General features: G+C 38.9%; 1 protein-coding gene across 1 annotated transcript; it reads left to right on the top strand.

The window, feature by feature from the left end:
- The first annotated feature begins 8 nt into the window (after positions 1 to 8).
- LOC129726041 (uncharacterized) lies at positions 9 to 27,971 on the top strand. Its single transcript, XM_055682601.1, has 5 exons — positions 9 to 556; positions 22,946 to 23,571; positions 25,798 to 26,473; positions 26,536 to 27,163; positions 27,234 to 27,971. Exons 3-5 carry the CDS (start codon positions 26,301 to 26,303, stop codon positions 27,405 to 27,407), a joined length of 975 nt encoding a protein of 324 aa, XP_055538576.1. The 5' UTR covers positions 9 to 556; positions 22,946 to 23,571; positions 25,798 to 26,300; the 3' UTR covers positions 27,408 to 27,971.
- The last annotated feature ends 19 nt before the right edge of the window (positions 27,972 to 27,990 follow it).

Below are 27,990 nucleotides of genomic sequence, written 5' to 3'. Positions count from 1 at the left end.
GCAGAGAGAAAAACGATCAGTCCGACGAAACGAGGACGGCCGTCGATAGAGGAAAATTCAGTTTTTTTCCAGACAGCAACGCCATTAAGGCGTCTTGCTTGAAACCGTAGTGCACATTTTGAAATATTATTTTCCTGCATATCTATTTTCCTGTTTGTGTTAATGATTTCTACCATCAGTGATTTTCTGAACAAAAATCCCGTCATAGTGAAGAACGTTAACCGCCAACGGACCGAAACTATAGGAATCAGTTTTGTTCTGAAAATAGCAGCGTGGCACAGGGTTTACGTGGCCATTATCGATCGGTTAGATGACGAGGCAGAAGAAAATTGTGATGTTTTGAGCAGTGGGTAGACTCCCTATATTACTAAGGAAATGGTGCTGTTGAAATTCAAGAAGAAAATGATGACTATTTTGGTTTATTTCAATTGTGAGTTAATATATTTTACGAAGAATATCAATAAACATTAAAGTGACAAGTGCGTTTCCCTACTGCGAGGATACCCCAGATTGCAGTTGCCGTGAAAAACTGTACTCTTTCTTCGTTGACCAAAAAGTGAGTATGGGAGAAAATGTCCACGGAAGAGAATGCGAAAAACTGCAGTATGATGCTGTGCTTCAGTGAAAATGGAACATATTACTGTCATAATGCAGTATGTGACAAGTTGCAAGCATGATTCATCGTTGGCCAATATCCGCGAAATTCCATTACGGTAAAAGTTGCTGCCAAGAGTAAAAATATTCTGCGGGCTCTAATCCAACACTGCAAGCTATCCCTATTTTGTCTCCAAACGTGTCTTCGAACGTTTCTCCAATGACAAAGCGCCCATTTTGAGTGAACGCCACATGTAATGACAGTCTACATTTTTGAGCCAACATGGCAGAATGAACCTGAATAAACCTCGAAGCACGTTCCTGTTATAGGGTGTTTGAAATCGAAGGAATTACTTTGTCGTATTTGTGGATACAATAATGGACGTCAGACTCCTATTTTGCTAAATATAAAACAAATAAGGGGGTTAACATACTTTAACTTTCAACCAAAATATTGCAGTTGTATTAAACGATATTGGATCATCAACCAGTCATTCATTCGATATCACACCTTTGTTCTCGAGCACCATGGTTCTTGGAAATATGTGACTCTTAAGATTTCAATAAAAATGTGTAGTAGTCCAGTAAAAGTTTGGTTGATTGAAATTCCTATCTAAAATTTTCCAAAACTAGCATCAATGTAAACAGTACAAGCCTTCTCAACACTGTTGAGTTAGAGAAAAAAAAATGTATCTTTCATTCACTCCATGTTCTAATTCAATATCAAAATTAATAAATATTAAATTGCACTGTTTATGTTCGATTGGGACGAGTTTTGACCGTTCGACAGGAAGTTATTAGAGGCGGTCGTCCAAACTTAGACTATTAATTTGAGGTATTTGCTATAGACTAGATGTAAGTCATCATTGCAACAGAAATTTAATTATAATATTGTTAGATATTCGACAAATTTGAACAGATGTAGCAAATATCTGACATTAAGTTATCAACACTTCTATAACAGCTGAAATGTCGCGAAAGATTTGCAATGTATTAGATATTAATAAAAAATTATCATGTTTATACTCATTGTTGTCAAATTTATCGCCAGTGTGATGATTACATGACGAATAACACAGTGCAACAAAAATTGACTTTTTTCAGCCTTGGTTTCTATATATAATTTTTTTGTGTATTTTGATGCAAAACCAAATATCCCCGAGTTTGGACATATTTCAACTTAAGGGGCAACAACAGGCTAGGATCATGTGAGTCCAAATTGTTATTGTATCTTTGAGTGTCGCTTACACTCTTGATATTACATTAAACAGATTTCAAATAAGTTAATTTAACGTCGAGATAAACCTAATTAAGTATTGTAGGGGAATTGGGGCAAAATCGACATGTTGCTGACATTTTACGTAGATCAGACACCTACCAATCGATTCCTGATACTTTTTTACCCAATATAAGACATAATTTGACCACCACTTTTTGATATTAGAGCATTACCATTGATGCTCATACATACTCGATATTATTTCGCTTTGTGAAATATACTAAAACCATGCCAAAACCGGTTACGTAGAATCACCGTTTTGAGCTCAGTTTTTGTCCGATTAAGGATCGGTTTTTTTTTTTCAAAAGATGGGTAAAGAGATGCTAACATGTGGACAAACTCATGGAGTTTTGATATTTGGTCTTAAAACAAAATGGCGTCTAAAAACATCGAAAATTTCCGATTTCTAAAAAATTCAAAATGGCGCCATTATTGCCCCTTAAGTTGAAATATGTTCAAACTCGGGGAAATTTGTTTTCGCATCAAACTTCATCAAAAAATCATACATAGAAGCCAAGACAAAAAAATGTTGCACTGTGTAATTAGAGCGTGTATTTTCTAATATGTCGTTCACATCACTTTCAGACTATTCCAATGTTTTGAAGTAGAATACTTCTCTCAGGAAGTTAGGCTACATAGGGATGTGAAATGAAAATCTAAAACTGAAAAAAGTGAGAAATATGTCCAATTTCCAATGCTAATAAATCGGTTAGTTTAGGATGGATTTCCTTCGTTTTTGCAGCAATCGATTAGAAAATCTTCTAAGATTCCTACCAGATGCATGAAACTGCAATTTTATTATTCGAACTATTGTACTATTGAAAATCCTTAAGCCTTGTCAAAACACAAAATTGGACCTCTGATTGGTCGTTATACGATTGCTTCCCCAAGCACGGTCGGCAGAGTTATGGACCTAGTAAATTGGGAATGCATCATTTGGCCTATATAGAACTTCATCAGATAATGAACAGACATTTCATCGGATATTTAATTGAACAACAGAAATTTGAAGAACAAAAATGAATATTTGAAGAGTTAATATTTTCTCGTTTTGCGCTATAATTAATAGCGCCGTCATTCGCGTTCTGCATAACCGTAGCCTTTGTTCCGTTCCCGTTTAATGATGTCGTATTAAATGTGCATATCACAATTCGGCAGCACTTCAACTTCTCATTTGCACAAAATTTAAAAATATTCAATGAACTTCATTCAAAATATCAAACAAAAAGAAATTACAATACTGCCAAAGAACGGTTAACGTTTATTTACTAGAAAAAATCACAAGAAGGTTGTATGCAAAGCCACGACCACAAGGTTGAAGTAGAATACTTTTACAAGAAAGATAACCTGGCTGCTTGCGTGTCAGTCATTTTTTCTAGTAAATAAACGTTGAACGTCTAGTAAATAAACGTTGAAATGAGAAGTTGAAGTGCTGCCGAATTGTAATATGCACATTTAATACGACATCATTAAACGGGAACGGAACAAAGACTACGGTTATGCAGAACGCGAATTTCGGCGCGATGCGATTCGCCTTACCGTGGTGAAATGTACAGCTCTTTTTAAGGCGAAGTAAAGCTATACATTTCAACAGATTTCGTCTTGCCGAATCGCATCGTGTCGTTATTTGCGTTCTGCATGACCGTAGCCAAACACTAAGTGACGCAAACACGTAATAATAGTCAGAGTATGCATGTAGATGAAGATAATTAACTTTGGATTATAGCGCAAAACGAGAAAATATTAACTCTTCAAACAATCATTTGTGTTCTTCAAATTTCAGTATGTTTGTTTATTATCCGATGAAGCTCTTATACAGGCCAAATGATGCATTCCCAATTTACTAGGTCCATAACTCTGCCGACCGTGCTTGGGAAAGCGCGGTATAACGACCAATCAGAGGTCGAATTTTGTGTTTTGACAAGGCTTAAGAGTTTTCAATAGTACAATAGTTCGAATGATAAAATGCAATTTCATGCATCTGGTAGGAATCTTAGAAGATTTTCTAATCGATTGCTGCAAAAACGAAGGAAATCCATCGAATACTAACCGATTTATTAGCATTGGAAATTGGACATATTTCTCACTTTTTTCAGTTTTAGATTTTCATTTTACATCCCTATGTAGCCGAACTTCCTGAGAGAAGTATTCTAATTCAAAATTAAATCTTCATTAATTCATTTGTTGTCCTTATAAGGACAATTGTTCAATTTATCATTGATAGTGAGGACTAAGGCGCACGGTCAACACAATGAGAAAGGTGTTTTCACATTGATAACTAGACACGGCTTTACTGGAGGAAGTGTTGGCAAATGCATCTACCGCTAATACCACCGCTATCATACGAAAGCGCGTCGTTTCATGTGGGGAATATCAACAACGAAAAATGACGCGCGTCTAAGCATAACCCGAACTGTTTCGCCGTGCTGCTCCCATTTACCTTTACATCGGCCTCAGGGAAGTACCGGGTGCATCTGCATCTACCGCTGAGGCTGTCACTATACTGCTATTGGGACCAAAAGCTATTAATTCTTCAAATAAGTGTGTTATTTGTTCTCAAAAGAACAATTGTTCAATTCAAAATCGCATTTACGCAATCGCATCTCTGTAATATTACCGACAATAATATTCTTCTGAACAAACTGATACAACTTTCCCATTAGGCCTCTGCCATAATAGACGCGAAAAGCGACGCGAACCGATTCGCTCAGCTGTAGGTTAAGGTACAGCCATCAGTAGAGCTGTACATTAACCTACGGCCGAGCGAATCGGTTCGCGCCGCTTTTCGCGTCTACTATGGCAGAGGCCTTAGAGAAAGTTGCTGGCTGATGTATTCACTTCATGCAAGCCTGCTGCTGATGCTTCCCGCTACCACACTGAAACAGCATTTTAGTGAAGGGAGTGTCGTTGCATCAGCTGACCCTGCTACTATCGATGCTGATATACCCGCTGCAACAGCTACGCTATGCATAGCCATGCCACAGTTGTGGCCGCTATACGCTGGCCCAACTGCTGAGCAACTGCAGCGCTATCCGTAGCCATGCCACAGTTGTGGCCGCCATTGGTATCCGCTGTACCTGCATCTGCCGGCCCTGCTGCTATCGATGGTGAGATCCGCTGAAACTGCTACGCTTATTCGCAGCCATGCCACAGTTGTGGCCGCTATCCGCTATCAATGGTACCCACTGCTCGCTCCCGCTGCTGCTAAGGGAGGACTGCTGTCGTCGCTGTTCAGAACTACTATGAGCGGCTTCGACTAAAACAGGCTCTTATATAAGGATGAAAATAGGAATGAATTATTTTACGTACGTGGTGGAATGATATAACTTGAAAAATATGTGTGACTTCATTCTGGTTCAGAGCGATCATTTGATAAGCTCCACCTCTTTTTTCAGTTTCTAAAGTTTTTCCTCAGTTTCGTAGCACGGATGCACAAAAATGATTTCTTGTGAACATTCTGTCGAGCCGGACCGATAGCACTCTCATTGAAGCAACAAAATAACATGATTTGTGTCGTGTTGTGCAGCTTCGTTGAAGAAAATGTTCCCGTCCCCATGTCGCATGTAAGCAGATTATTGCGTTCAGTAGACAGTAGATAGTGTATCCAGCGAATAAACACCGATGGTGCTTTCACACACGCAACGGTTTTAACCCGTATCTTATTGCGGTATGTAACATCAAGCGATTTCGTTTGCTCGCTGTTGCGTGTTGCATCATGTTGCAACTTGGCAGCTGGGAGACGACGAAATTCTGTTTATGCTGATTGATTGAAACGACTTCATATTAGCTCTGCATAGTCGAACTAACTGCTTTTGTGAATGCGTACTAACAGGGCAGTTTATTATTCAATGTCGGTTATGCTGATCGCAGCCTTTGCGCTGCCCCTACAGTGAGGGGTTTACTAAATAAAGTGGAAATTAGACAACTACAACAGAATTTGATTGCATCCCGCACAGAATGTCTGCTTGTGTTGATGCCAGAAAATTATTAACCTTCAATTATTTTTTTATTTGCCTTGAAAAAAGCATGTTGCGGTTCAAAATCGGTTGCTAATTACAACCTTTGAGCTGCCCTAACATTGGGGGAACTAAGATACACGGACAACATGCACTGTGGAAGCTATTTCACATTCAGTAAATTAGACGGGTGCGACAAATTTAAATTGTTAGGATGCAACACAGAATGCTTGCTTGCGTTGACAAAAATTATTAACTTTCAATGACTTGTTTATTTGCCTTCAAAAAGGCATTTTGATTTCCAAAATTGGATTTCCTGATGGTAATCTTCATGCTGCCCCAACACTAAAGTTTTTCCTCAGTTTCGTAGCACGGATGCACAAAAATGATTTCTTGTCGAACAGGACCGATAGCACTCTCATTGAAGCAACAAAATAACAAGTTTTGTGTCGTGTTGCGCAGCTTCGTTGAAGAAAATGTTCCCGTCCCCGTGTCGCATGTAAGCAGATTATTGCGTTCAGTAGACAGTAGATAGTGTATCCAGCGAATAAACACCGATGGTGCTCTCACACACGCAACGGTTTTAACCCGTATTTTATTGCGGTTTGTAACATCAAGCGATTTCGTTTGCTCGCTGTTGCGTGTTGCATCATGTGACAACTTGGCACCTGGGAGACGACGAAATTCTGTTTACGCTGATTGATTGAAACGACTTCATATTAGCTCTGCATAGTCGAACTAACTGCTTTTGTGAATGCGTTCTAACAGGGCAGTTTATTATTATACTGTTTTTATACTGTTATATGTTGTTTATACTGTTATTATACTGTTCAAAATCGGTTGCTAATTACAATCTTTGAGCTGCCCTAACATTGGGGGAATTAAGATACACGGAAAACATGCACTGTGGAAGCTATTTCACATTCAGTAAACTAGACGGGTGCGACAAATTTAAATTGCTAGGATGCAACACAGAATACTTGCTTGCGTTGACAAAAATTATTAACTTTCAATGACTAGTTTATTTGCCTTCAAAAAGGCATTTTGATTTCCAAAATTGGATTTCCTGATGGCAATTTTCATGCTGCCCCAACACGGAGGGAATAACGGCTGTCTGGCGACACACGCTGAGAAAAACCGCGCTGCTCCTAAGACGTGGTGACCAACCACAGGGCAAGTGCTGCTGCTAAGGAAGGACGACTGCTGTTGTCGCTGTCTGGAACTATTATGAGCGGCTCCGGCTGAAACAGGCTCTTATATAGGCCAAATAGCATGTTTTCAATTGCAAGGTATATGATCCTGTCGACCGTGCTTGGGAAGCAATCAGAGGTCGAATTTTTCGTTTTGACAAGGCTTGACTATTTTCAATAGTACAATAGTGTGAATAATAAAATTACAATTATCTTATTTTGGGAAGAATCTTAGAAGATTTTCCAATCTATTGCTGCAAGAACGAAGGAAATCCATCGAATACTAACCGATTTATTAGCATTTGAAATTGGACATATTTTTCACTTTTTTCGGTTTTAGATTTTCATTTTACATCCCTATGTAGCCGAACTTCGTGAGAGAAGTATTCTACTTCAAAAATGATTGACACGGAAGCAGCCGAGTTATCTTTCTTATAAAAGTATTCTACTTCAACCTTGCGGTCGAAGCGGGGGCCTAGTGTGGTTGGTAACGTCTCCGCCAACCACGCTCGACGCCTGGGTTCGAATCCCACCGTCGACATAGGTGTCGATGGTTGTGAGGTGGCGTGATCCACTCACAACCAACCCAACTGGTCTAGATTCAATCCTAACCGACACCGGCAGATTTTCTGAGGCGAAAAATCTCTGGGATCACGCCTTCCATCGCATGAGGAAGTAAAGCCGTTGGCGCCGGTCCGTTAATAAACGGGTCGTGAGTTAGGGTCCTGGGTGTGGAGTCGCCTCCCTGGGCGTCGGTGACCCCACAACAGTGGCGGAACTAGACCGACGGAAAATAAGCGAGAGTAAAAAAAAAAAAAAACCTTGCGGTCGTGGCTTTGCATACAACCTTCCTGTGATTTTTTTGATAATCGTGTAAAAAACATTTCGTATCAGTAGGACTGTAGGAGGCAGCTTGATTTTGATAATGTTTAAATGCTTTCTCGTTGCCGTCGCTAGGGAAAAAAAAACTGGCTCCGATTCGGACACGCAAACGAACAGTGTTTATATGACGACAGAGCAGCAGCTATTGTCGTTCACAATGAACGGAAAATTTTACTAATCATTTATTTGTTTAGTGATAAAGCCGCTTGGAACTGGGATGCTAAAATCAATTCAACTACAAGCTTGATGGTGAACCTGTCACCTGGTGGAAGAGCGTTATATATTTGCTATACAATCAAGTTTGTGCTCAGTTATCAGTGTATTCCGGTGTTATTGTACCTCACTTACGACAACAGATACCTTTTTATTAAAATAACACCATAAATGATTATTTTTCGCCGCCTGATCGTAGATTGTACACATAATAACCCAGCTATTTAAAATTGAATGAGATAACTTCTCAATTACAGAGAAAAAAACGTTCGAGCGTTCGAAGTTTATTTGCTTGGTTTGATCCCGGATATTCCTGGGGAATAACGTTATCAAACAAAAAGAAAATGTACCCTCAAGCAAGGGGAGATATTTTTCAGACAATTTTAAAAATGATGCTAGATTATGCAGGTATATTACTTACGTGAAAAGTACAACAAGTGAACTTTTTCAGAATTCTTAACTTGGAAGGATTCATTAAATTCATTGTTATTGAAGTTGTTGAACAAAATTACTAAATATGATTTCGGATGAAAACCCCGCAAATGTTTAGTCGTGCCCGACAAATTAGAGGGATTCCAATTCCAGGAATACAAATCCGTTTTAAAAAAGACTGTTTTAAAATAGTTTTTTTAATTGTTTTTGTATAAGGTACAAAAATAGAAAAAAACAGCTGTTGAAAATATGCTAATAAAAACAGTACCATCATATCCAATTAATCTAACTATAACATCATCTGAGCCGGTTGGTTTACCTATATTGTTATGAGTATCAAAATTAGAATCACGGTTGCTACCTGACTTGGATCTTGGGAAGAAGCTTGTGAATGATGAGGGCGTCTCACATGAGCCAATTTGCACCGATATGGTGATGCGTGCGATATGTGATATTCTCGTATTGCTCCAACTTCACTGCCTGACAATAAAATCTAGTGTATACGTCATATTTTTTCGGTTGTGAATTTAGACCGTAGGTTTGGAAGGTAGCCAACGCAATTCGCGCTTTACCTATCAATCTTTGCTTTGCTTTGGAATAACTCCAGCAGGACGGAAATCTGAACCTTCTTTTGTATGACTCAACCCTTTTATTATTCATTTCTAAGAATGCTGTTATGGTAATATTAGAGTTGAAATGACATAACTTGAGAACTGAGTAACTGAAATCTCAGTTCTCAAGTTATGTCAACTTTCTGACTCAATGCTGTCCGTGATATAGTATATCATGTGAATTTCTCTCTTCAATGGGCGGTTTATTCAAATTCAAATTATTCAAAGATTGATTGCGCTAAAATTGGATTTTTTGTATGAGTATAAATAATGACTATTATTTTTGAAAAATTGAAAATTGCAAGAACTTTCACAAAGTGCTTGAGCGGAAATAAAAATTGTTATAGTTGAAATTATTCCAATTACTAACATCCGAGGATAAACCTAGAGAATAGACCTCATTAGAAGGTATGGACACCCCAATAAGTGAAAAATGGGTATTCTGGGTTCTGAATTTCGATTTTACTGCGCAAACATTTTTTTCTGACACATCTCACTGAAAATATATTTTAGTTTATTCCACGAAAACGTGTGCATTATATACAAAACCTTTTGTTGTTTTAAAAAAAAATTAAATAAGCGATCTCCACTGTCAACGATTACCCGCCATGGTGCCCTGACGTCAGGAAAAGTTCTTGTTGGTCTTTCTGTCTGAATATCGTTAACTGGGCTGTGTCGCCAAGCTTCTGGGACGCCTCTTTTGCATTGTTCTTATAGATTCCAGTTGAGTACTTCTCTGCATATCTTGTTCGTTCTTCTTCTCAAGGTGTGAGCGATCCTCTTTCTTCTACGTTCACGGATTTCCAGTGATCTGGTTTAAGCGCTAAATATTTCGTAGACCTGCGAAGGCCTTCCTGGTCTTATTGGCCCGTCTTGCTTTATCAGTTTTGGTATCCCCATCCGACGTTGTGTGGCTACCAAGATTTTGGAAGGTTTCTACTCGCTCGACTCGTTGACCTGCTACTGTGAAGCTAATGGGGTTGTTAGTGTTCACTACACTACCATTGACTTCGCATTCGCAACTTTCACTTTTAGACTTGCTACTGCGTTGGTTAGACCGAGGTCAATTAGCTGCTTCATAGTTAAAGGATTCCACGGTAATCCTCGGATTGGTCTGTTGAGAGTGACATACAATTCGTCTTCTCATCCTGTGTTAAAACCGTTTTTTGGTTTCAATATCTTTTCTAGTTTCGCACCTGCTCCGTATAGATAAAATTTGTTGTCAGACATTTTGGCCGATAGCGGAAAAAGTTTCCTTTTCACTCCAAAAATAAGCGATAAAATTTGAAGTTGATCCGAGTTCATTTAATGGACCCACAAAACGCTTATATTTAAAAAGAATAGATTCTCATAGGAACTGTTGTTGTTTATCTCTTTTTTTAAGTTTTTGGCCTTAGTTTTTTAAAATAGTTGTATATTTTGCGTCGAAATACTCTTCAATTATAAAATCATATCATTTGGGACATTCACATATTACGTAACGCTAAATTATAGCAATTTTGAACACCTCCCACCCCTGAATAACGCAATTTTCCATGGGGTCCTTGCGCAATGGAACTCTTCGTTGAATATCCCCTTCTTCTTAGTACGTTACGTAATAAATAAACGACCTCTCATATTCGTTAGAGGTTTTGAAACTGTCATTCAGTGATTATATCCTTAATCGTACTTCATTGCAGCAACTGCGTGAAGTGATTGGTGAAGCAAAATTATTAAAATTACATATTAAGAACTTTTTGTATGGATTTAATGTTATTTTTAGCATTAGGTACTATTATTATTATTTTCTATGAAACAGTTCAGCACTAGTGACCTGAATGCACTAAGACGGTGAATTTTATCAAATACGGTTGGTAGATCTCCTGTTGATCGAATAGCAATTCTCATGAAATGAGAATGTTTCGATGAAAGTGCAAAGTTCTTGGGCGCGCTGATAATTGATTCAAGCTACGGCAAAAATATCACCCAAGAAGTTCATAATACGCTATTGGATTGAAATATTTCGGAAAATTTTCTAAAACCAACCAATATTACTTGTCCTCTTCATTTCTATGAACTTTTATGCAAAATATATGTCATGGCAAAAGCTTCGGACCTTAAACACTTTTCTTTAACCGTTTTTCAAGAACATCAAACGAAATCAACTCATTTACAGCCAATCAACTCACTCACAGCTTCAATGATCCAAAAGTTCTGATCATTGACCATAAATTGCATTCAAGACATGTCCCTGTTGGTAGTCAAACTTCACATTCAGGTGTTTTTCGGATGTACGAGTGCTGTCTAATGTTTTAATCAAGTTATGAATTCTCTACGTGATTCTTTTGCTTATGCCGAAATTTAAAGTCGTCTCAGACACTGTAGCTGGAAAAATGAAGAATCGCTTGTGGTATTTGAGCCCAGAATAAGTTGGATTGGCCTGATATCCCGTTTGAAATTAAACAAAAAATGATCAGGTGATTAAAAGCGAATGGTCCTTCAGGTGAAACGGTATTGAAACCACAAACAGCCAATTTCGAATCACCACTTCGAATTTTTAGAAGCACATGACTCGAAAATAGATAATGTATTCCCTGTGAAAACGCTATTTTATGTTTGCTTCACCGCAGCAAACATGAAATAACGTTTTCACAGATGACGCATTAACTGTTACCGAGCCTTGGGCCTTTGAAAATTCAAAATGGTGGCTGGAAGTCGGCCATTTTTGGTTTCAATACCTAATGTTAAATTTATGAAAAACTCAAACCGTGTTTCAACACATTATTAAGACGAAATTAAATTTATATTGCATGTTGTTGATTTATACCGAAAAAAAAACACACCTTATTCAAATTATGAACTTTTTAACAAACACCAAAAGTCATAGTTTTTTTTAACTTAAATTAGGGTGATAATATTACTGTTTTATGAAAATACATGTGTATTTGAATAAGTTTATCGAGAGATATATGTTGAAAATAGTAGGTGGGTGGTATTCAAGACACGACCGCATGACGTTGACTACCGTATTCTTATATTCCATTAAAACAAATAGTAGAGGGATTTGCAACGCTACTTTTACAAAACTTCGGACACCAAAAGGTGCCAGTTGCCGATTATTCTTGTTTACTGATAAGTCCGTCGAGAATTCCAGCCATTTTAGTATTTTGCAGTAGCCATGTACTACTAACAGCTACCAGCGGGAGAAACCGGCACGAGATGACCGGTACTATTTTGTCTTTTCTTCTTTCAGCTGCTAACACCTAGCGTCCGTATGTAATCGGTACGGTTTAGTAATGAAACTGATAGGGGTGAAATGTTCGAACGGTACCATTTATACCAAGGCTTCGTCAGTTAGTTAGAAAGAAGGAGGAGCTAAGTAGATGATGAAATTGCAAGGAAAAATTTTTTCTTGAAAGCTGCGCCGGCCGCTGTCGTAATATTAACACCAACAAAAACATGCGTATTTGCAAGTTTTTTTCCGCTAGCAGCAGCATTTTTTAAAACAGATAATTCAATTAGCCGCTGCTATTACAAAACTTTGAGGCACCAAAAGGTACCAGTTGCCGATTATTCTCGTTTACTGGTTAGTCCGTTCAGAACTCCAGACATTTTAGTATTTTGCAGCAGCCATGTACAGTTGAATCTCTCTATTACGGCAATTCATATAGCGACAAATCTTTCTGTAGCGCCATTCTCAATGGTCCCTTCTGCTTCATATTAATAAAATTGATTCGTTTTATTGCGACATTTCTCTATAACGACGGTCCCTTGCGATGTCGCTATAAAGCGATTCGACTGTACTACTAACAGCCACCAGCATTACGGGTGAAACTGGCACGAGATGACCGGTACTAATTTGTCTTTCCTCATTTCGTCCGTATGTAACCGGAACGGTTTAGTCATGAAACTGATGGGGTGAAATGTTCGAACGGTACATTTATACCAAGGCTTCGTCAGTTTGTTAGAAAGAAGGAGTGGCTAAGTAGATAATGAAATGACAAGGAACGTAAATAAGCATCGGAAACAGAAAGTGACAACAACAATAACAACAAAGTCAGATCGATTGTATCCGTTAGTGTCGACTGTGCTTGGGAAGAGAGGTAGTGATTGGCTGCGCGCTATGATTTAGACCAGGGCTGTCCAACGTACGGCCCGCGGGCCACATCCGGCCCTCTGCTTCATTTCTCGCGGCCCGCGTTTAGTTTTGAATTACATTTTACATTTGGCCCACATGTTGTTGTATGCAAATTGGAATTTGTTGAGATACGGAACATCTTTGCATAATTTAAACTTATTTTAACTTATTACCGAGTAATGACATCCTGTTTCTTTCTTTTAATCAAACTCTCAATCCGTATCGACATTTCAAAAATGAAGAACACCTTTAAAAGAATGAAGGCAGTTAAAAAATGGTTGTCGTTCATCCTAATCAGATGAGAATTTAGAATCATGTTTGCGGATTTCGGTATCAGATTTTGATATCAATATGGCACGTGTTCTGGAGAGAAAGCCAATAGTTTCAAGTTTCTCATCAATTCTCCAAGCCCATGTGATTTTAAAGTCTTACAAATCAAATTTCAAAAACTCATTGTTTGTTTTCCATATATGTTATGACTGTGGCTTGAAAAATTACTTATATTATGGTTAGCTTCAACTGGTATCTAAAACGGACTGCTTCCTTTATATCAAAATCAAAGTTAACCAGCATGATTTTTTACAAGTTTTCAAAGTTTTGGCCCGACAACTGTTGTGTATTATGAAATTTGGCCCGCGTGTCATGAAGGCTGGACAGGTCTGATTTAGACAATCGATATTAATTACCAATTTTTCAATAGTGTATCTCAAACAAAATTAAAAATTAAACCGTAAAAGAATTTCTGATAGATTGATGCCAAAACCTTTAAAACCTGATTATAAATGACTGAAAAATAAGCGCTCCAAACCTGACCACTTTTCCCTGGTTTTCCCTGGTTGAATTACTAGATTTTCAAATTTAGGTGCTTAACTTCGATATAGACGTTAGTCAACGTCAAAAGGAAAAACTCCATACAATTTTCATGTAAATCGATTTCTCAAATATAAGGGCTTTGTGAATCCATTAAATAAACTCCGATGAACTTCAAATTTTCGTGGCTTATTGTAGAGGTCAAAAGGAAACTTTTTCAGCCCGGCGCTCATTAAGATCGATAGTTTCAAAAACGGCCTTATAAAATATGGCCACTCTACTACATACACTACATGTAAAGCTAAGTTCCTGTTTATCCTCTACATTTTCTAACACTTCTGGAGTTCCACAAGGCAGTGATATGGGGCCGCTTCTTTTTTGCTTTATTTCAACGACGTAGCATTGCTATCAGGAGCTTATACCCAGAAGCTGGTTTATGTCGATGACTTAAATTGTATTGGCTGTGTGGTCCGTTGATTGTTTTACAGACGTAGAAGTCCAAAAATAATGTTCAAAAATCAATGTTCGGTACATTTTTTCAAGCATTTTTCACAAGTTATGGCAGTGTACGGCTGAGAAAGCCTTCCTGCGTCAATAAACAAAGCGGAATACAATTTCAAACGGCATTTGCTTGTTTTTGGAGATCTGCTTCACATCCCAAAAGCACGTGGTTTTGCCTTTTTCTCGTTACTAATACACACATAATGTCTTCTTCTTCCTCATCTATATATACCTCATTGCATGATGACAGCCTCAAATAGGCTTTTCCCCATCCATTAATTTCATAGAGATTTATAAGGTCAGATGGAAATAAATTAATAAATGAAAAAATAAGTGACACTCACTACTGAATGCAATCGAACGGTTATATCGTCATTACCTGTATGCGGAATTCGGTGTTCGACATGCTGTGGAAATTGTAACGAAATGCATATAATGTTTTTACCTACCTTGTCTTGATCAAAAGATAAAGTTTGCATCAAACTTATGGTATAATAACTAACATATTTTTGCTTTGGTAAACTAGTGAACAGTTGAATTGTAAAACATCGATTTCGGTATAGTTTTGCAGCCTTCAACCAATCACAAGCTGTGTCATGTTAAAGTAAATATAATTTAAAATTAAGTAGAAATGAAGTAAAGTATCACAATCATTCAGCGACGGTAAATTTACTGCTCTCTCAAGGTTCAATTGCTTAAATCGCAGTGAGAAATAGCTCAACTAATTTTAATTTTTTAGGTTTTGTACTTTTTTAGTTTTTTTTTTACTTTTTCAATTGTACGTAAACTTGAATCTCCTCCTTCGTAAGCGTTCGTAAGAAATTTGGATACCCCCCCCCCTCCCTCTGAACCCTTACGTAATTCGTGGATGACCCATTACGATGTGGATTTCTCGATGGTTAAGGCCAAAACACAATGGATACGTTTGCGTTGCGTTGACGTTAATTTGACAGAAAATGTATGGGGTTACTGTCGAATTGCCGCAAACGCATCCGCAACGTATCGATTGTTTTGGACCTTTAGGCCGCGTCGTACACTGTTGTAGCGGTGCTAGGTTATCGTTTTCAAATGACACCCAATATCTTGATCGACAGCTAGAATATTATAAAGTAGGCAATGTATGAAAGTTTTTCGAGAAAGCAAAAAATGAACAACGACTCACCAATCAGCCAACTCAGCCAATCACAAGTTTACTTCCTTTCCGTAGCGGTGACGAGCAGGTAGAGCGTTGCGTCGTGTACTTTTGACTAGTTAGACCATCACATACATCACATCATCACATACTGTAGTGGTAACAGATGTTATGATATTATATTTAAAGTTGTTTTTATCTTGTTGAAGTATTATTCACAGTATTATCGAGTTACGAGGAACATTACTATTGCGTATCTGTAGCGGAATCTGATTACAGTTTAAAATTGATAAACCATTCTTTTAGTTTCGTTACGTGGCGTGATGAATTTCTGTTCCTAATGAAGTGCTGTGAATTTTCTAAAACGGATTCAGCATTTTTAGCAGAACGTACTGAACATTTCAATTGAACTCTAACCGTGATGGCCCTGAATAAGATGGTCAAGTCGGTTTTCCTGGCAAATCACGACGTGGCTGATGGACAACGAGACCTGTCTCACTATAGATGGCAACGACTGGCAGGGCACTTCGTATTTTACCTTCCGCACGAAAGAAGTGAGCACCGAGGTGAAGTTTATTTCACACACCAGGTTCTCGAAGAAGATGCTGCTGTGGCTGACAACCAGCGAGCAAGGGATGTCAAAGTTGCTCTTCTTTAGCTCCGGACTGGCCGTTAATGGGGAAATTTATAGTACGAAGTACCTGCTAGCATGCTTGTCATTTCTCCTCAGAAAACCTCTAGAGTGCTGGAGAACCAGAGATGCCAGAACTATTTTGTGAAAATCCGTAGATTCCCATATATTTGTAAATCCGTAGAAGTGAACAAATCCGTAGATCTACGGATAAACCCGTAGATCTGGCAAGCCTAAGGAGAACATCTTGCACTGCGGAAACAACTGCCGTCACGCTAAAGAGCAAATCAACGCTCATGCTAGAAGAGAGCGACAAACGATTTTCATCTGTTGAGCTACCTGAACGCACTGCGGTGAAATCTGAAATATCTCTCTTGCGAGACAATGAATTATGGTGTACTTCTCACACGTGTGGACATCACGCACAATAATTACACTGCAGAGCTATCTGCGGTGCGTTTCGCAGTTGGTTTCTTGAGCATGGCAGAAGAGGAAAAGAGATTGGGAGAAAAAAATAGAGTGCGTTGCTCCCACCGCTCGTGCCGATCGAATTTACTCTGAGAGAATTTGTTTTCGCAGTGTAGCTACACGAGGACTACATTTTTGCCCGGTAGATTTTTTTTTCACCTTCCGGACTACTCGCCAGTGGACACTGTTGTGTAATTCTGCGTTTTCTCTGTAGAGTGATTCACCCCTCTTGTTTCTATCAGATGTAGGGTGAGCTGGAAGTGTATTTGCCTCTGTGTAAGCTGGTTGCTACACTTTGGAGTGAACAAAAAAGCAGTGTGGTGAAAGCATTTGCTACACGCAGCACATACTGGAAGGGAAGTGCGCGGTGAGTTTTTTCTCCTCTCCTTTCACATACTGAGGAGAATGACAAAGATGCCTGCTAGAAGTTGCGTCGTTCATCAAGAAACATCAAAAGGCCGGAGTCAGCATGTTATCTAATTCTTTCATCGCTTTATTTATCAATTCCTTCTCAGTTTTCGCGACAAAATTGTTGGAGTAGACCTTACGCGGTGTTTTGGCCGGATCTGGCGTCGGCCTACTACTCGAAGCGGTCGTTGGAGGAGATGGAGCGGCTGAATATCGATGTGGTATCCAAGTTGGGAACCTGCCCAACGTCCCCAAGTTGCGTCCCATCGAGGATTTCTGGCCAAGCCTGAAGAGTAAGATCTACTCCAACAATTTTGTTGCGAAAACTGAGGAGAAATTGATAAATAAAGCTATGAAAGAATTAGAAAACATGCCTACACGCATGTTTTCGTCCACCATGGCGAATGTGTTATTGCATTCTAATATGTCCCGGTGACTTGCCGGAAGGCCGCACGCAAGGACGTCAAATTTTTTTGCGAGGAAGCTAACATGATTACTTTTCATGGAAAATTTATTAAACTCAATTATCTGCCTTAGTTATTTTTCAATCACCATCCGAAAAAAGTCCATTTTTTAACGCATACGTTACATTCAGTTATCCTATCGCATTAATGCATCTAGGTTTAATCACGTACGACATACGTACTGACAATTCTATAACTAAGAGTTTGATGAATAACACAGTGCAACAATTCTCTTGCCTTGGCTTCTATGTATGATTTTTTGATGAAGTTTGATGCGAAAATAAATTTTCCGGAGTTTGAACATATTTCAACTTAAGGGGCAACAATGGCACCATTTTGAATTTTTGAGAAACTGGAAATTTTTTTCGACGTCATTTTGTTTTAAGACCAAATATAAAAATTCTAAGAGTTTGTCCACATATTAGCATCATTTTACCCTATCTTTTGAAAAAAAAAACAGATCTTAAATCGGACAAAAACTGAGCTCAAAACGGTGATTCTACGAAACCGGTTTTGGCATAGTTTTAGTGTATTTCACAAAGCAAAATAATATCAATTATTTCTGAACATTAATGGTAATTCGCTAATATCTTGAAGTGGTAGTCAAATAATATCTTATCTTGAGTAAAAAAGTCTCAGAAATTGAAAGGTATCTCTGTGTTACGCCGATAGCGGGAGTTATGGTGAACTTGCGTATGACGAAGGCATCGTATTACCTGTTTTAATAAATGGGAGAAAGAGGAATATTGTAAAATTCTGTAAACATTTAACTCAAACAATATTACCAAATCGTAGTCAGGCACTCTGACAACAAAGTTGAAGGCTGTTTTCACACTGAAAATCTGACAGCCAGCAGAAGTTTTGATTGTTAAAATCCAAAATGCCGAACAGCCGTAAAGAGAGTTGTTTATTTACCTACGGCAAGCTTCTCGCCCCATCGCTCGCGTTCGCGTTCACCATGGCAGAGGCCTAACTGTCTTTGTAAACGCGTTCTAACAGGGCACTTTGTTATTCAAAGTCGGTTATGCTTATCACAGCCTTTGCGCTGCCCCTACAGTGGGGGGTTAACTCAATAAAGTAAAAATTAGACAACTACAACAGAATTTGATTGCATCCCGCACAGAATGTCTGCTTGTGTTGATGCCCGAAAATTATTAACCTTCAATTACTTGTTTGTTTGCCTTGAAAAAGGCATTTTGCGGTTCAAAATCGGTTGCTGATCGCAACCTTTGAGCTGCCCTAACAGTGCGGGAATTAAGATACACGCACAACATGCACTGTGGAAGCTATTTCACATTCAGTAAATTAGACGGGTGCGACAGATTTAAATTGCTAGGATCCAACACAGAATGCTTGCTTGCGTTGTCAAAAATTATTAACTTTCAATGACTTGTTTATCTGCCTTGAAAAAGGATTTTTGATTTTCAAAATTGGATTTCCTGATCCCAATCTTCATGCTGCCCCAACACGGGGGGAATAATGGCAGTCTGGCGACACACGCTGAGAAGAACCGCGCTGCTCCTGAGACGTGGTGACCAACCACAGGGCTAGTGCTGCTGCTAAGGAAGGACGACTGCTGTTGTCGCTGTCCAAAACTGTTATGGGCGGCTTCGGCTGAAACAAGCTCTTATATAGGCCAAATAGCATGTTTTCAATTGCAAGGTATATGATTCTGTCGACCGTGCTTGGGAAGCAATCATATAACTACCAATCAGAGGTCGAATTTTTCGTTTTGACAAGGCTTGACTATTTTCAATAGCACAATAGTGTGAATAATACAATTACAATTCTCTTCTTTTGGGAAGAATCTTAGAAGATTTACTAATCTATTGCTGCAAGAACGAAGGAAATCCATCGAATACTAACCGATTTATTAGCATTTGAAATTGGACAGATTTTTCACTTTTTTCGGTTTTAGATTTTCATTTCACATCCCTATGTAGCCGAACTTCCTGAGAGAAGTATTCTACTTCAAAAGTCAATTTTTGTTGCACTGTGTAATCTACACAGATCCACGTCCAATTTGCGGTCGTGTCCAGGATACAACCCTTTTTTCGTTTTATTCCCGGAAATCCGATTTTTTGGCAATTATGTTTCGCAACTGAGGAATTCAATGAATATTTAAACAGCATTTCGGGTGTTTTTGGCAATATGTATCCACAGGACTACAAAAACCATTCAAAAATTTGTTTAGAAAAGCGTACAGAAGCTTATATTCCAGCAGTTATGCAATGCCTGTTCAACATTCACTAGAACTTTAGAAGCATATTCACTTTGAACACAGGACACGTCATAGTGCAGATTAGCTCATATGCATTCATCGATGAAAGGAACTCAACAAAAAGGGATGCTTTAAAAAGGATGGTGTTGCATTCTAATATAAATTAAAAATTTACCCGCAGTATTTCCACAAGTAAAAAACTGATAACGCTAACAAAAGATAATCTTATTTTGGTGTTAAATTGATACATGAATTATAAATCATTTGAAATGCAAATTTTTGTTCAAAAACTAATAATGAGTGATCATTACGGTGTTACCACATCGATACATAACTAATACCATTTATTTTTTTTGGAAAACGAAGAGGGCAACGTCACTAGAAACGAGGAGTCAAATTGACGCAAACTATTTTTCTAGGGTTAAAACCTCTCCGCCGTTTCTAAGCAACTGTGTGTCGGATAATTTCTCCAAATTTACCTGAACAACCATTTAACAGAAGCTTTTTATTTTCTATTTCGGTAGTTGTTCAACTGTAGCCTAACTGAAGTGATTGAGTAAATGTTTGAGCAACACAAATTGTTTCTAGGGTATAGTATCTTGATGAACGACTTTCAAAATAGTTACATTCACATGCCAGATCATAATCTTTGTATTTTTTCCGATGAAAATCTACATCTCCGTTTTCCCAAGTATTTTCCCTTCATTTACCACGTAAAACTGTGGTCCTAGTGAAGGGTTATTGATTGATTTTGTGTTAAAAGTATTTTTTAAATTTTTCTGTCAATTTCCGAATTGCTGGATCAGGTCTCAAAAAAGATTCTCAAAGAAGTTCTGCTTCCCAAACTTGCGGACCGACGCTTACCAGTCCTCGTGTAGTACTCCATTTGTGCACAATGTTCATTTTCGGTCTTCTGATGAAAATGCTCGCGTTTAAAATATGAACGATAAAAAATCATGATGTACAGAAAGTGGTTGCGGGTTGAATGACATGTTTAGTGATATTGTCAAAAATATCTTGAAAAATTTACAGTAGCCATTTTATCTGGATCACTTATCGTTGGTAGTGGGAAGGAGTAACGTTAGGACAAGGGTATAAGATTTTCTGCTTAATTGTTTGTTGTTTGATTTGAATCATGAAAAGATGTCTTGTCAAAAACATTCAAAACCACAAAGTCTTTTCGAGCTAGACGATAAAACTACACTGAAATATTTTTGCTTCCATTTGGATTTCTCTTGACGAAGAATTACCAGTTTGAACATTTTCAATTGAGAGAATGTTATTTATTCTTTGGTCCATGTTGTATGCAAGTAATTTTCTCATATTTAATTGGTACCTAACAAGTAAAGGTAAATGAGCTAATTATTATACAGATAGACTTCGATATAAGGTATATTTCAACTTTAAAGTAGAGCGTTGTATCGAGTTATCTCGAATTTCGTGTTTTAAATGCTACTAAAATATTCACCAAAAATAACATAGGGTATCGAACGTCTTCGGCAGGTTTTTGCATAAGACCGTTGTCATCTCATAACTCAAAATGATATCTGCGGTGGATTTGTGGCTTCTGTGAATCATCTCGATTGTTTTGAGCTGTTTTCCGGAAAAAACTGGTTAAAATATGTGTTTCATGTTTATGGAATCTACCCCTCCCCACGCATGCAAAGAGTAGGGAAGGATTTCATCATCATAGAAACATTTCTCGTATCCAAAAACCCCCATATGCTAAATTTGGCTCTATTTGCTCGATAAGTTCTCGGGTTATGCAGAAGTTTGTGTTTCTCGTGTATAAGAGCCTGCACTTCCAATGAAGGGAGGAGTGTCGAACTACCATAGAAATATTCCTTGCTCCCAAAATCATCCACAGGACAAATTTGGTTCAGTTTGCTTGTATGGGAGCCCTCACTTCACGAAAGTGGAGAGGTCTCAAACTATCATAATCTCTTTTCCAGGCTCCAAAAACACCTATATATAAATTTCCCATGTCTGAGGATCAGACAGACAGGACTCCATTTTTCTAGTTTAGAATTACAGATATATTATAATATTTTATCAGTTAGATTCCAGTATTAAAAAAACAATATTAAGTTACTAACATTTTACTGTCGGAACTTTATTGGGCACTTTGCAGCCAAACATTTAATTTACAGAACAATTGCGGGGTTAGCGCTGCGATCCTATTGCTGCTAACAGTCTGTCCCGAGCCGGGATTCAAACATAAACGACCACTGGCTTGTTAGACCAGGATACCTCGAGATCAGTTGTAAGGCCTAAGTTCGAAAATTTAATTGGACTAAAAAACTTCTATTGTTTGTCGTATTTCTCTAATTGATCGCCTCCTACGAATTCTGAAATTTTCGTTAGCGTCATTACAACTAGCTACTGTTAAACACAAAACTCGGTTGGGATTGTTCCCCGTCTTTCTAATGGAGGTCAAACGAAAGAGAGATAGTATACGAACAGAGTCTATTCGCATTTCAACTGCGCAAATTGCAAAATTATTCCGTTAAAAATTGTATACAAAACAAACTATACAAATATACGGTAACACTCATGTGGAAACGTTCCAATTTGCCTGTTCTCTGTATTGCCCGTCAGCTGACAAATGCATAATAATAACATCGGCAAACCTGTTTACACTGCACTTTAATCGTCTGGGCAGACAATGAATTCCACACCCTTTTCTTGCTGGGTGGCGGTGGGGAATGTGACTTTTGAAACTAATCTAGCATAGTTCCTGGAAGTACGCTGTTTCTCTGTCCCAGCGAAAGGTGATCTTGGTTGGAAATGATGATTGACTCATCTGCTATCACAATGTGGCTGTAACTTCTTACAATTGCTGCTGTTGTCCATACCATAGGGGAATAGGTATTCATTTGTTAGTGGTTTAGCCCAGGTAATGGAAATTATAAATAAGATATAGAAACCGAGCTACATACTGCAGTTAGCGCTTTGTTGATATTTTCCGCTAAGTTATACGTGTATAGTTTTGTTTACATTTCACACTAACATGCTGTCGTTTTTTTTTACCTGTAGGTGAAGATACAACAGTGCGCGTGATCAAGCCACTGCAAGAGCGTGGCAAAGGAGCACAGTCTAATCATCTGATCACGACCGTAGGCTTACCGCAGCATCCTGTTCAGCGCTAGTAGCAGTAGTAGTGGTGGTGATCGGCAAGAGTGTCGAGTGCAGATTTGCTTCCACCAGCACTCGGACATTGGCTAGCTGGTGGAAGCGCTGAGGTGTGAGGTGCTGAAGTGTGAGAAGCGAGACGTGTGTAAACGTTTTATTGTTCAACAAAGCCGAGCTCTATATAAGTTGTAGAGGCTTCGAGTGTAGCCCCAAGTTGGACAGAGCAGTCGCGCTCGAGCGATTGGAGTGATCGAATCGTGGTTTTTGGTGTGAATTCCCAGGCTAGCAGGACTAGAAGAAAAGTTAGCTTGTTTTTTGAGCCTACACACGTTGAAATCAGTTGTGTAGATGGACTATAAACAGTTTTCGAACAGTGCTAATCAAATTTAATTAGTTTTCGATTTTTTTTCGCATTGGTTCAACAATCAAGTTTAAGTGAATCATTATTGGGACGATCGAACGGAATATAACTCTGCAGAAAAAGGAGCACAACCAAGTTTTTTCTCATTGGGGCTTAGGCCATTGTATGGGTAAGTTCATTATTATAATAAAAATTGTAAAGGCAGCCATAGCAGAGCAATGCTACTTTCATTTCCGAGAAATCGTTTGCTACCTGTTGCATTTGTATGAGCATTCTTCTGCCTCATAAGTGGGTTGCGATGCGATAAGAGCGTCACATGACTGTAGAGCCAATTTGCATCAATTTGCTGATGCGTGCGATATGCGATATTCTCGTATTTCCCCAACTTTCAGCTCGACAACAAAAGGTTGCGTGCGCCATATTTTTTTTTGTTATAACATGACCGTATGTTTGGAAGTCAGTTTGCTTTTCAATCGTTGAGAAAAGAGTTACTGGAAATGCTATTGTCATTAGATACAATGCAAACAATATGGAATTTGATTTGAAGGATGCTCCTCTGTTGGAAGGTCTTGAATTCAAACAAATTTTTAAAGCAAACATTTTTTCTTCAGCAATAATTTGAACCTCTGTTGGGTAAATTTTCAGGTCCGTGTGCGTCATGATTTGTTTTGGAAAACTGAAGCTTCCTCTGTATGACTCAATCTCTTTATCATCAGCACGATTCCCTGAATTCCATTTTTTCCAATAAGTGCTCTTATGCTAACTTACGAGTAATGAAATAAGCCGAAATTTTTATTGACTCAGAACTGTCTGTGATTAAGTAAACTAAAGAATATAAATATTTTTTTTTGAATTTCTGATTCCAAAGTTACTAAAATTAATCATGTAATACTCACATGTAGACATTCATGCGATACTACATCTTTCGCTGATTTTTTGGTTAGTTATGTCCAATCACGTGGTCCATCTTATTAGTTGATCGCCAAATTTGCGCTCGTGGCCATCACCCTAATAAATCTCCTACAGAGGAGAATGTCAATTTGCAAGGTTTTCTTGACGACTGTACAATCGTCATCACTCAGGAAACGCGGAAAACATCCACAATTTAGGGGAATGCTTGCTGAGTTGTGTTTTGGTACACGCTCTTGCTGGCCTCATTTCAGTTATTTTCGTCATTGCGCGTGGCGCCTAGATCGATTAGCGTTAGCTTCTCTCCAACTCTCTTTTTCGTTCTTGAAGCACACGAAAGAGTTCAAGGTATCTCGAATATCAGACAGCTGAAATCGAAAGGCCTGTTTATTTTTGCCTAGCAACCCAAACAAAAATCATAGGTACGTAATAATCACCCACCAATCAAACTTGTTCATCAGAGGGGCAGATAAGATAGCTGTCGTGCACGGATGTTTGTACCCCAGTTAGCTGTTTTGTTCATAGTATTTTTCTATAGGTATGCAGCTTTTCAGCTGCCACGTTGAAGCTAATTTTCCTGCGCAATTTTCTTTGTCCCACGGCTAGATCACGTTCAGTGGCGTGATGTACAACGAAACAATCTACGGTATACTTATCCTCATAATTGTAAAGTAAAAGATTTTTTTTTATCAAGGTAATTAAAATTCTCGGGCCATTGCCCGCTTGTTGACAGTAGAAAGTAGGTAAACAGCTTCTATTTTTTGGCATTTTCGGTTATTGTGGTTTCTAGCAGAATGAAAAAATATGCATTTTATAGCAAAGATTTTCAACAAGAGTAAATCAATTTAAATTATCACAATCATAAATCTCACCAAGTGACAAGTGATTATGATGACGTCCACATTTATGTACACAATGGGCTGAATAGGAAAATGGCTGCTCAGAGCTAGATTTAGAAACGAGCAGCTTGTTATGAAATTCTATGCTTTGCTGCTGGCTTATCGCCTTGAACGGCTGCTTTGTGTTTGTCTATGTATTTGGATGTTGTGTATGAAGTTTATACAGCATTGTGAGCAGCAAACGAAAGTCATGTCCCCCTCACTTCCCCTTGAGCACAGATTTCTACTAGCTATGCATTCCAGTCACGAATGATTTGTCATAACCAGATAACACACGCACAGCCGTTTTTGTGCCGTTTCTGCAACTGCTGAATAGTATCCAATACATCCAAAGTAAAAAAACAGATGTTTTAGCTTAGCTTTGACGTAAAATACTACGAAACTTGCTGATGATTCATTCATTCAAGTAAACTGTACGTATCTGTGGTTCACTAATCTCGCACCAGGTTCGCTCTCTCGCTCTTCTCCCGAATCTCTCTTCCAACCGTTTGAATGAAATTTACTTGCTCTGCTGTCGTTGCGGTCGTTAATGAAGCATACTCGAATTCGTGCTGAACTAATTCCAATTTCCTAATTTTCGTCTACAGAGCGTGAAAAATCAACAACAATAAAAGGGGACGAACCGGGCCTGACTGGTAAAGTACAGGGCCGGAGCGATCTTTACGGAGCAAGCGCTATTTCTTTTACTAGCGTCGAACGTCAGGATGGCGCCTATGTACCAACCGTTGGCCGCTGGGGCAACGAATGGCCAAGTTGACTCGCCGTTGTGCGCAGTGAACTACCCCTGGTCCAGCCACTGGGCCACGGCTTCGGCCAATCCACCAGACGATTGACCGAACCGGAAAGTCACAAACACAATGTGACGGATACGAAACTGGGCGCTGTCGTTGGTGGCGGTGCTGGCCTCGGATGGATCCTCGACGAGGACAGCTACAATCTGGCCAAGTTTGATCAAACCAATGGAGCGTGGCCGATTGATTCGCCGTTACCGCTACCAAAGTGGTCGACCAAACCGGCCGAACCGTACATTGTCGACAAGGTGTGGCAGTATGAAGATTTGATAGGTCTGATTGAAACGAAACTACAGCGGATGTTGGAGGAAACTCATTACAATACAGCGAACAACTTTGTGGATTTTCACAAGGCATACCGCGGCACTCACAGTGCCAGCCAGGATCTTAGAACACATTTCCAAAACTATACGATACCGATCAACCGTCGGCATCACATGTGCGTCAGCTTAGGAATGGAAATTGTGTCGAGGTAAATTGCATTAATTAAAACTCTTTTTTCTTAAGCTTATTAAACCTGTTCACCACCCACAGATTAGCCGAACATCATCCAGCGATTGCCAAACACTGTTATCTGGTCTCGTGCGAGGAAGCAGTAGAGGAGTCCGAATCCTATATCGCTCACTGCGAGGAGAAAAATATCGAGTACGCCGGACCAAGTTTGGAAAAGGAGCACGCCCTGGTGGCCATGCGAATCGTGGTCGGAGGGCGTGAAGGTGTGCTAATTCTCGATCCTGGCTATCATGTGGCACGCGCTGTAACCGTAATGAAAGATCAATGTTATCCGCATACCGGCTGGTTTACGCAATCAGATGAAGCACAGAGCAAACGGGAGTACTGCTACGTATTCAGCGATCACTGCACCAACTACATCACCTGGACGGAACGCATGACACGCGCCGGAAAACAGCAATACGAGATGTCAGTAATTTACATGGAACGACCCTACCGAACCGCTATCGATGTGACAGTCCGCCGGAACCTGGTCTACAACTTCCGCTCACTGCTGTCCCGCGATGCTAAAGGGCGGGTCTGTGCCGGAGTATATTTCCCAGTCGTTCCAAATCCAGGTGATGCGCAGTTTACACTGTTCTACGATAGTGTCAACGACACACAAGTGAAGCAAAAATTCAAGTTCTGCTTGTTTAAAGATCCCAATAAGGTAAGCGATTGATTGTACCATTGCCAACTACTCAGTTTGTGCTTACATTTGTTATTTTTATTTTACACAGATCCCTGAGAACATAAAGGCTCATCTGGAAAATCTAGCACCCCAACTGCGTATGGAGCTGTTCGAGCTGACTGCACTAATGATCGATTTGGCGAACGCCGTGCAGGACGTGGACTTTGTGAAGCAAGTGCTCGAGATTAACAACAGTATCAATGAAATGTCAGCCGATAATTAAAAACGCTAAATCTATTTGCTTCATCGCTTCATACCACCAAAAGTAAAATTGGTGCAGCACTGGCAATCATACGCAAACTAGTGTTTACCATCCATTTACGTTCACCTCATCGCGTAGAAGCGATTGGTTATCCAATCATTTTTCACAACAAAAAAAACGTATCTAATCGTATCATATAAATGAAAATTACTACAATTTATTGATATACCTATAAAAAAAAAACACTAGACACCGCAGAACCGTTTAACTACTAGATTTTTCCACAACAGAACTTGACTTTAATGAAACTTGACATAGCGATAGCCGCAAATTATTTTCTCGGGACAAATGGGCGCATAGCTGTAGAATCACAGTTCACTTGTAGACGGTGTGTAGAGGCCGCTGAAAAAACGTGCAGTCACGAGTGGGGCCCGTGTGGTTTCTTCTTTCTTAAATATCGACATACATTACATACCGTTATAATACGCTAAGTTAAACTTTTTCGTGGGTTGGATCAGTAGAGGGCAAATCATGTAATCTGTATACTTTTCACATAAACGTATCTATTTGGAACTGCTTAACCAATTATCTGTGTATTTTTTTT

The sequence above is a fragment of the Wyeomyia smithii genome, chromosome 2 (assembly GCF_029784165.1).
Source record: "Wyeomyia smithii strain HCP4-BCI-WySm-NY-G18 chromosome 2, ASM2978416v1, whole genome shotgun sequence".
Lineage (NCBI taxonomy): Eukaryota > Metazoa > Arthropoda > Insecta > Diptera > Culicidae > Wyeomyia > Wyeomyia smithii.
The sequence above is the reverse complement of the archived record's forward strand: the minus strand, read 5'-3'. Positions and strand labels throughout refer to the sequence as shown.